Raw genomic sequence first — 10,488 nt, 5'->3', positions numbered from 1 at the left:
GCACCGCTTGCAGCATTACGGCTACCGTAGTCAGGGGCGTCGCCGAAGTAATAGCAGTAAACACCTGTACTGTGCTTACTCCTAGTCCAACACCACTTGTGTGTGTATAACGTTTGAATGTACTGTTGCAAGAATTGCCTGAACTATTTGTGATTAGAAGCTCAGTGTGTGGGGTGTATGTTTCGTGTGTGTGTATGGAAGATGTTGACATTACTCCTCCGGACAGAGGTGGCGCTGTGTGCTGCCGTAGCTGAGAATCAAGAGTGAAGGAGTGACGTCGGTATTATTGTGTGTGTGGGGTGGGTAGAAACGGCGACCGGAGCAGCGTTGTATGAGTCTGTAAGCCCTGTGTTTTTACCTGCTGCAAAGTCATTAAAAAGAACCCCGAATCTCGTCAACAACTCAGTGTTTTGATGCCGTTTCTTCATGCTCAACTCAGCAACGTATGAGTGAGGGAGTTAACCCCGAAGTAACTTCGGCCCTGGAGAGAGCGTCTCCCCTGTGTCATCAGACTACGGTCAGGGGACAGAAACAGGAAAGCTCTATTCAATAGAATTCTATGTAGAGGAGACCTTACCATGAGAGTGAATGGAGTTATCAGAATGCTGGTTTGTAGTGTATTAATAAAGTTTGACTGACTGACTTATCTGTTTTGTTGACATTCTCTTTAGCACAGCTCCATCTAGTGGATGCATAACGCAACCCCAGTCAAACGTTTGACTGCAGTAGCTTCTATTCTATGCGCCTTATAATCCGGTGCGCCCTATATATGAAAAAAGTTCTAAAATAGGCCATTCATTGAAGGTGCGCCTTATAATCCGGTGCGCCTTATAGTGCGGAAAATACGGTATACATATATATACATATATCATATGATATATATATATATACATATATCATATGATATATATATATATATATTTATATATATAGATATATATATATATATATAGATATATATATACATATATATACATATATATATCATGATATATATATAGATATATATATACATATATATATCATGATATATATATATATATATATATATCATTACATCTGTCTGATATGGACTATTTTGTTCCCAGACAACTTAACGTTGACCTGGATTTTGTCCAATTTAAGAGGTTCATCAAAGGGAGCCCACATTTCTTGTGAGATGAGAGCGGTTTGCCCATCCTCAAACAAAACACGGAGAAGATTCTCCCCTTCTTCCCCTTCCATGACTCCAATGATGCACGAGGAAGTTCGTACTTCCTCTTTGGCCTTTTAAAACAGAGAAAATATGACTGGACAACAAACAAACATTTCAATTTAGACATTTCTTTCCTAAGAAATAAAACTAAACGGACAATTTGTTTTTGCTGAAATGTTGGATGCTTAGTTCATGTTACGAACATGAATGTTTTCCTAATTTTTGTGGTGATCTAAACAATGTATATACATTTTAGGCCTGCAAGTACTTTTCACTTTTTTAAATTTTCAGCCATAGTTTTGCAATTAAACATTCTACATCTTGACAGGAGCATCTTCTAATGGCAAAAGGTTGAAGAGAATTGCCATGGAAGTTTATTGCAGTTAGCTAAAGAAGTAGAAAGCCAAACTGGAGTGTTTTTCATTGTTTTTATTTGGACTGTTTCCTGTGACACCATATGGCGCACACAGCATGCATTACGGAAGCCTCTCCTGGTCGTGGCAATGTCCTTGTGTGGGGCTGCAAGAGCGCTGCTTGTGCTGGGAAGTATTTGCTACACTGCAGATTTTGCAGGTTTTTCCCCTTGCGAAGCATGTAGAAGTCTTTAATTTTTTGTTATAATACTCTTCAAATGAGAGTGATGGAATCTAAAACAAAAATCCAGAAAATCACATAGTGTCATTTTTATGCAATCAATTTGCATTTTATTGCATGACATCTTTATTTGATCCCCTACCAACCAGTAAGAATCTCGCCTCTCACAGCCCTATTAGTTATTCTTCAAGAAGTTATTCTTCAAGAAGTTATTCTTCTTTCTAACGCATGAATATGTTTTGTTTTAAACTATTCCATTGTGGTTGTTTTAAACCATTGTAGCCCTGGCTTTATATTGAGGGTCGTTGTCCTGCTGGAAGGTGAACCTCCGCGCCAGTCTCAAGTCTTTTGGAGACACCAACAGGTCTTCTTCCTAGATTGTCCTGTATTTGGATCCATCCATCTTCCCATCAACTTTGACCACCTTCCCTGTCCCTGCTGAAGAGAAGCAACCCCAAAGCATGATGCTGCCACCACAACATTTGACAATGGGGATGATGTGTTCAGAGTGATGTGCGGTGTTAGTTCTTGCTTTGCATTTTGGCCAAAAAAGGTCAATTTTTGTCTCATCTGACCAAAGCACCTTCTTCCACATGTTTGCTGTGTCCCCAACATGGCGTCTGCCAAACTGCAAACAGGACTTCCAAAGGTTTTCTTTTAACAATGGCTTTTTTCTTGCCACTCCATAAAGACCACACTTGCGCAGTGCACGACTAATAGTTCTCCTGTGGACAGATTCCCCCACCTGAGCTGTGGATCGCTGCAGTTCATCCAGAGTCACCATGGGCCTCTTGGCTGCATCTCTGATCAGTGCTCTCCTTATTCGGCCTGTAAGTTTAGGTGGACAGCCTTGTCTTAGTAGGTTTACAGTTGTGCCATACTCTTTCCATATCCGGATGATGGATTAAACAGTGCTCCATGAGATTTTTAAAGCTTGGGAAATCTTTTTATAGCCTAAACCTACTTTAAACTTCTCCACAACTTTATTCCTGACCTGTCTGGTTGTTCCTTGGACTTCATGATGCCGTCTGCAATATTCTCTAAACCAACCTCAGAGGCCTTCACAGAGCAGCTGTATTTGTACTGTTGGTCTTTCACATAAAAGTACAATAAAATATATTTGTTTGTGGTTGTAATGTGTCAATATGTGGAAAAGTTCAAGGGGTATGTATACTTTTACAAGCCACTGTAATTGTGTCAAAATGTGGAACCATGAAATTTCTTGCAAATGTTTGTCAAATGATAACACTTTAAATATGAATACATTTACTACACAATACCTTGATCATGGAGAATGTCGTTGTTTGTAGTTGGTTACCATAACTACTCTTCGAAGCCTTTACATGGCTGAGAGAGATGGTATCTCCCACAGCCAGAGCCACAGTTGCAGCTTCCCGCCACAGGGATAACGGTATGATATGCTGGTCCTACAAAGTCAGATAATAACATTAACCTACATTAACCTAAAGCTTTATCGTTAAATAAATTAAACAAGTCCTAGACTTTTCTGGGTTTACAATTTTATATTTGTTTAGGCTCAATTTTCAGAGTTCCCAAAACCTGTCAAGTCTGTCAAAATACATGTCAAATTATAAAACCATAACTTCATTATAAACATATTCTTCCAAGATAAGGCACATTGTAAATTTTGTAGGATTGATAAATCAAAAGATAGCTAAGCAAATATTTTAATGAACGTATGAACAACAGATGCAACTTAGATGGATTGGTTTCAAGATTGCAAAACAAACTAGTAGGACAGTTTACTTCCCAGGTTCATCTTGACCAAAAATTGCAGTCTCATAAGAACGTGAAATCCAATCTTAAATAACAGAACACATTTACCTGTTTGAGTTTGATGGTCTTTAAAGGTATCTGCTCCTTCCTCGATCCCACCTTCTTGATTGCAGATACCTACATAGATATATGTATATATACATAGATGTGTACATATAAACAATATATATATATATATATATACAATCACCAGCCACTTTATCAGGTACACCTGTCCAACTGCTCGTTAACGCAAATCAGCCAATCACATGGCAGCAATTTAATGCATTTAGGCATGTAGACATGGTCAAGACGATCTGCTTGTAGTTCAAACCGAGCATCAGAATGGGGAAGAAAGGTGATTTAAGTGACTTTGAACGTGGCATGGTTGTTGGTGCCAGACGGGCTGGTCTGAGTATTTCAGAAACTGCTGATCTACTGGGATTTTCACGCACTACCATCTTTAGGGTTTACAGAGAATGATCCGAAAAAGAGAAAATATCCAGTGAGCGGCGGTTCTGTAGGCGCAAATGCCTTGTTGATGCCAGAGGTCAGAGGAGAATGGCCAGACTGGTTTGAGCTGATAGAAAGGCAACACCAACTCATAGAACCACTGGTTACAACCAAGGCATACAGAAGAGCATCTCTGAACGCACAACATGTCAAACCTTGAGGCGGATGGGCTACAGCAGCAGAAGACCACACCGAGTGCCACTCCTGTCAGCTAAGAACAGGAAACTGAGGCTACAATACGCACAGGCTCACCAAAATTGGACAATAGAAGATTGGAAAAACGTTGCCTGGTCTGATTTCTGCTGCAACATTCGGATGGTAGGGTCAGAATTTGGCATCAACAACATGAAAGCATGGATCCATCCTGCCTTGTATCAACGGTTCAGGCTGCTGGTGGTGGTGTAATGGTGTGGGGGATATTTTCTTGGCACACTTTGGGCCCCTTGGTACCAATTGAGCATCGTGTCAATGCCACAGCCTACCTGAGTATTGTTGCTGACCATGTCCATCCCTTTATGACCACAGTGGACCCATCTTCTGATGGTTACTTCCAGCAGGATAACGCACCATGTCATAAAGCACGAATCATCTCAGACTGGTTTCTTCAACATGACAATGAGTTCACTGGACTCAAATGACCTCCACAGTCACCAGATCTCAATCCTTTGGGATGTGGTGGAACAGGAGATTCTCATCATGGATGCAGCCGACAAATCTGCAGCATCTGTGTGATGCTATCATGTCAATATGGACCAAACTCTCTGAGGAATGTTTCCAGTACCTTGTTGAATCTATGCCACGAAGGACTAAGGCAGTTCTGAAGGCAAAAGGGGGTCCAACCCGATACTAGCAAGATGTACCTAATAAAGTGGCCGGTGAATATATATACATATACTACCGGTCAAATGTTTTATATACGCTTTCTCACTTAATGGGTCTTTTTATTTTCATGACTATTTAAATTGTAGAATTTTACAAAAGGCAACAAACCTATGAATGAACACACATGGAATTATGTAGTAAACAAAAAGTGTGAAATTACTAAACATTTTTATATTTTAGATTCTCCCTTTGCTGAAATTACTGCTTTGCTCTCTGGCATTCTCTCTGTGATCTCCATGAGGTGGTTACCTGAAATAGTTTTCCAAAGAGTCTTGAAAGAACTTCCCAGAGGTCCACTGAGAGACGCCCAAAGGTTAATATTTCACTCATTACAGCAAAGGGTGGCTACTTTAAGGAATCCTAAATATAAAACATATTTAAAGTTCTTGAAATTCTTCTACAATTTTTGTTTGCTATATATTTTCATATGTGTTCATTCACTGTTTTGATGTCTTAAGTGAAAATCTACATACAATGTAAATAGTCATAAGCGTGAAGGAAACCATTAAATGAGAAAGGATTTCTAAACTTTTTGAGCGCTATATACATATACACACATAACATATATGTACATGTAAGTATGAATATCTAAATAAGCCTACCTCAACCACTTCACCCTCCACTGTCATTAGGCTTTTGGTTCCAAGACTGGCGTCCAGCGGTGTAAGCGGTGATGGAGGCTCCAGCAGTGCCTCAGCTTTTGCAAGAAGGTGTTCCTCAATTCTTAGAGCTGGGCCACGAAAGAACTGGGTCCTACTTGTTATATTAATATAGAAGGGTGGGCCCTGACCCCTCAGCTCATGCCCTCTAATTATATAGGAGGAGCCTTCCTTTACCTTTCCAGCAAACTCCTCAAATAGGGTAACTGTAGTTACCAGCTCACCATCTGTTAGTGCTGCAATTTTATTTTCTTTTACTGAAGCTGGTATGGCTGTGTTCTCCGTAAAAGTCCAGGACAATACCTTGGGCCTTTCTTTAAGTTTCAAAATAGAAACATGTAAGGGGGGGAGGTGACGATAGGGAGTCTCTGGATGTGAATTTAGCAATTTTGCAAGAGCCATTCTGGAAGAGAAGACATAAAAAGGAATTATAACTCTCTGAGGTTGTTTCATAAAACCAAAGTCTTAATTACATTAAAAGAATATGTATGCATTTCTAATGCAGTTCCAATTGTAGATGTGCTTGGAATACTTTTAAATACAGGTTTTCTGTAAAAATTTGGAATTTTGTATTTATTTATTTTACTCCTAACAGATTTTAATATTTTGAAACATACCCACTTTGTTGTCACCTATTTGTTTGAATGAAATTCATTGTAAATCTAGATCTGCTGGAGTTGTGAATAGTTCTTGGCTTAATTTATTCAGTATTTATTATATTACCTTTGCAATCTGATTTAATAACTGCTTTCATTGATGTACTCAAGGAGGCTAATTTTTGTTATCAACAGACAGAAGTTTTGGCAATGTGCAACAATCAGATAAAACAATTTTTGTAGGACATCTGGAAATACCCACAACCCAGTTAACTTATTGAGAATTTGGCATTTAAAACATGAATGTTTATATGAATAGTTTATACTACGACGGTGTATTAGAGTCAGGCTATTAATCTTGTTATTTTGAGGAATTATGAAAGTAAAGTCGTAATATTGCGAGAATGAAGTAGTAATTTTTGAAGAATAAAGTCGGAATTTAAAAGTGCAGTTTTCCATGCGTTAAAAACGGAATGTTGAGCATCTTGTAAACTTATACTTTATCGGTATCACAACGACCTTCTTAATCTGTTAGCACATCAGCAGCAAATTATTATTGTCAGGACTTTGAAACACGGATTTGGAAGAAAATGCTTGTTTTGTGGAAAAAGAGCCGTTATTACTTTATTCCACCACTTTATTCTCATAATATTAGCACTTACCAGTTGCCTCAATGAATGTGCAATACTGGACATTTCAGCGCAAAATTGTCAAATTCTGGGAAGAGTTGATGCCAACATGTTTCTAGAACACCTGTAGTGTTATTAACTCACTAAAACTGCAAATAGCTGCGGTCATTATTAGTCTGTCATCCATGCGTGATCCAAAAAAAGATGGCATCTGCAACAGCATCGCGCACCGATGGCAGGTCGCTATGTGGAGAAGAAAAGAACAGCAACGACCTTCTCTGTTCATCTGAACATCTTTGACATAATAGAATAAAAAAATAATCAGGACCTCTTGCAGCCTGTCAGAGTCATTGTTTGGAAGATGATGTTTTATTTATTTTTTTTATTTTCTTTATTTTAATAAGAAAATATTACATCGGATAAATCAGATTTACAATGAAAACACCTGTTTATCATTATTCTACCGGTTCGTGTATCAATGTAGGCCTAATGATTGTTCTTAATAAATAGTTGTTGGGATTATTTGTGATATAATAATAGTCTATAACATGAACATATTTGTTATTTCCCGGGCTATATTAGATCTTAGTTCAGTGACGTGGGATAAGGTCCAGACTCGGATGTAGAAATATATGTAGAAACGGATTTTTGTTTTTAACTCAGTTAAAACTTAGTTGTTTTAAAAGCTTTTAATTATGCTGTAAATAATTCTATACTGTTCAACAATACGACAGCAAGAAAAACTAAATATTTAATATAAGGTCAAATTTGATTATCTAACAATTTTTTATTTTCCGCTGTTCCTGCGGCTCCTGGATGGGTTGCAGGAGGAACTGTCACCCGATCCAGAGGTTGCTGGTTCAGCCGAACTGGAGCAAAACCACAAAGAAGCCACGGACTTTGAGGGAAGTGGTCCACTCCTGATGGCGGATCCTGCTGTGGACTCAGTGAAAACCACAGCTGGCCTGGCGCTGCGTGTTTTACCGTGGAACGAACAGGCACCCTCTGCTTGAAGCACGCAGGAGGTTGTTGCGCTGCGTCATTATGATCCTGCTGCTGATGTTTTTCCTTCTGTTATGTTTTGCTCTTGCTTTTTAGGACTGTTACAGTTTGTTAAGCTCTGTCATCACTGTCCGCAGCAGCAGGTTTGTCATGTCACCCTACGCCCTGATTTATCCTCCCTGTTCATTTGCGCAGAATGCCTCTGACTGCGTATTTACGCACTCGAAGCCTTTACGCTTCTCTCTTACAAATCTGGGTTTACATAACCATCTGCGCAGTGAACAGCGTGACCTATTAACTGTCCAAATTCAAATATCATTGTAATTCTTATATCGCACAATTAATTCATGTTCTTATAGCAAACAGTATATATGTTATGAATATAAGTGGGAAGCGAAGAATAAAAAAACGACTATATGAACTTAAAAGTAATCAGGAGGTCGAAAAAAACTGCGAGTCAGACTGTCCTTGTTAAATGTAGCTTGTCTCGACGGATCTATGTAATCCGTCATGCCAAAATCAGTTATTAAAGAGTATTTAACCACGAAACATTAGTTATGTGGTTGTCACATCTTTCATAAACCGTGTACTATTTTCAATAAACTGGAAATACTTTCTTTTATCAAATTCACCAAGTCCCTTACCTATTTTCTTTGTTCCTCTGTCTGGATCGAAAATCACATCTCTCGGAAAGCCGACTTTCAAGTTTCGCGCCGCGGAAGCTCAAGCGCAGCTACCAGAAACAATATATATGTAATAATATATCATACATATTATCTATATATTAGTATTACAACTAATTATAAATAGGATAGAATAGAATAATCTTTATTTGTCATTACAATTATACATTCCAACAAAATTATCCTCTGCATTTAACCCATCCCATAGGGCTCAGTAGGCTGCCATTCTGTGGCGCCTGGGGAGCATTCAGGGGCTAAGGGTCTTTTGCTCAGGGTCCAAGAGTGGCATGCTCTGAGATTTGAACCAGAGTACTGTGGCCTTTCCGGAACGCAAATGTCCTGCTCTCAAGCCACTAGGCCACTTTTTCCCCATACATACTGTCTTTAAAACAAGAAGGGGTCAGAGATTATTTCATAAATTGCGAACATAGGCTAATTAAAGTAGTTAGAATATTGTTTCACCCTACAGAAGGAAAATGTTAATAACCAAAAGGCAGATATCTTTGTTAAGTTCACAGGTTCGGAGATTTTCCTTTTCCTGACATATCAATGATTTGTGAACAGAAAATAACAAGGAGAGGGAGATTAAAGGACATCATTTTTTATTTTCAGAAAAAAAGAAATAGATCAAATATAATTAACATAACAAGCATGCACCATCTTATTCTGACCCAGTGTACAGCTGCTGCTGTTGCTGCATCTTCATCCAAATCTGCTGTCAGAGGTGGAGCAGCTGCTCTTCTGGCTGCTATTACACCCTTTTGTCTTCTTGTCGAAGATAGAGGGTCCCTAACTGGTTCTGATGAAGAATTCCTCATGGTTGTGATGGAGTTTGGGTCTGGTTCTGATGAATGTTAGACATGGTTCTGGTAGAAGGGTCCTCCTGATTCAGAAAATGATTTGGACCTGGTTCTGGTGGAGTTCTCTTCCTGGTTCTGATAGTCTTTTGACCTGGTTCTTATAGAGGTTTCTTCCGGGTTCTGATGGAGTTTGTATCTGGTTCAGATAGAGATCTTTGCCATGTTCTGGTGGAGTTGGGAGCTGGTTTCGATTAAAGTTTCTTCCTGGTTCTGATGGAGATTTGTTCCTGTTCTGATGGAGTTTGGGTTTGGTTCTGATGGAAGGTTCCTAACTGGTTCTGATGGAGTTTGGGTCCGGTTCTGATGGAGATTTTTGCCAGGTTCTTATGCTTATTGGAACTGGTTCTGATAGAAGGTTCCTCCTGGTTCTGATTGAGTTTGGACCTGTTTCTGATAGTGGGTGACTAACTGGTCCTGATACAGAATTCCTCCTGATTCTGATGGAGTTTGGGTCTGGTTCTGATGGAGGGGTCCTAACTGGTTCTGATGGAGTTTGTGTCCGGTTCTGATGGAGATTTGTTCCTGGTTCTGCTGGAGTTTGGGTCTGGTTCTGATGGAGGGTTCCTAACTGGTTCTGATGAAGAATTCCTCCTGGTTCTGATAGAGTTTGGGTCTGGTTCTGATGGAGGGTTCCTAACTGGTTCTGATGGAGATTGGATCTGGTTCTGATGGAGTTTTTCTTTCCTTGTACTGATGGAGCTTTTTGCCAGGTTCTGAAGGAGTTTGGACCTGGTTCTGATAGAAGGTTCCTCCTGGTTCTGATTGAGTTTGGACCTGGTTCTGATAGTGAGTGACTAACTGGTCCTGATACAGAATTCCTCCTGGTTCTGATGGAGTTTGGGTCTGGTTCTGATGGAGGGTTCCTAACTGGTTCTGATGGACATTGGATCTGGTTCTGATGGAGTTTTTCGTTCCTTGTACTGATGGAGCTTTTTGCCAGGTTCTGAAGGAGTTTGGAACTGGTTCTGATAGAAGGTTCCTCCTGGTTCTGATTGAGTTTGGACCTGGTTCTGATAGTGGGTGACTAACTGGTCCTGATACAGAATTCCTCCTGGTTCTGATGGAGTTTGGGTCTGGTCCTAAGGGAGGGTTCCTAACT

General features: G+C 39.5%; 1 protein-coding gene across 1 annotated transcript; it reads right to left on the bottom strand.

Moving 5' to 3' along the window:
• Nucleotides 1-1,053: 1,053 nt before the first annotated feature.
• LOC124883026 lies at nucleotides 1,054-6,173 on the bottom strand. The gene is made up of 4 exons (XM_047389850.1): nucleotides 5,563-6,173; nucleotides 3,635-3,703; nucleotides 3,070-3,216; nucleotides 1,054-1,266 (listed from the first exon to the last, which is right to left on the bottom strand). The coding sequence occupies exons 1-4, from the start codon at nucleotides 6,070-6,072 to the stop codon at nucleotides 1,054-1,056; spliced, it is 939 nt and encodes a 312-aa protein (XP_047245806.1). The 5' UTR covers nucleotides 6,073-6,173.
• Nucleotides 6,174-10,488: the final 4,315 nt, after the last annotated feature.

This window comes from Girardinichthys multiradiatus, chromosome 2 (genome assembly GCF_021462225.1).
Source record: "Girardinichthys multiradiatus isolate DD_20200921_A chromosome 2, DD_fGirMul_XY1, whole genome shotgun sequence".
In the NCBI taxonomy this organism is placed as follows: domain Eukaryota; kingdom Metazoa; phylum Chordata; class Actinopteri; order Cyprinodontiformes; family Goodeidae; genus Girardinichthys; species Girardinichthys multiradiatus.
The sequence above is the reverse complement of the archived record's forward strand: the minus strand, read 5'-3'. Positions and strand labels throughout refer to the sequence as shown.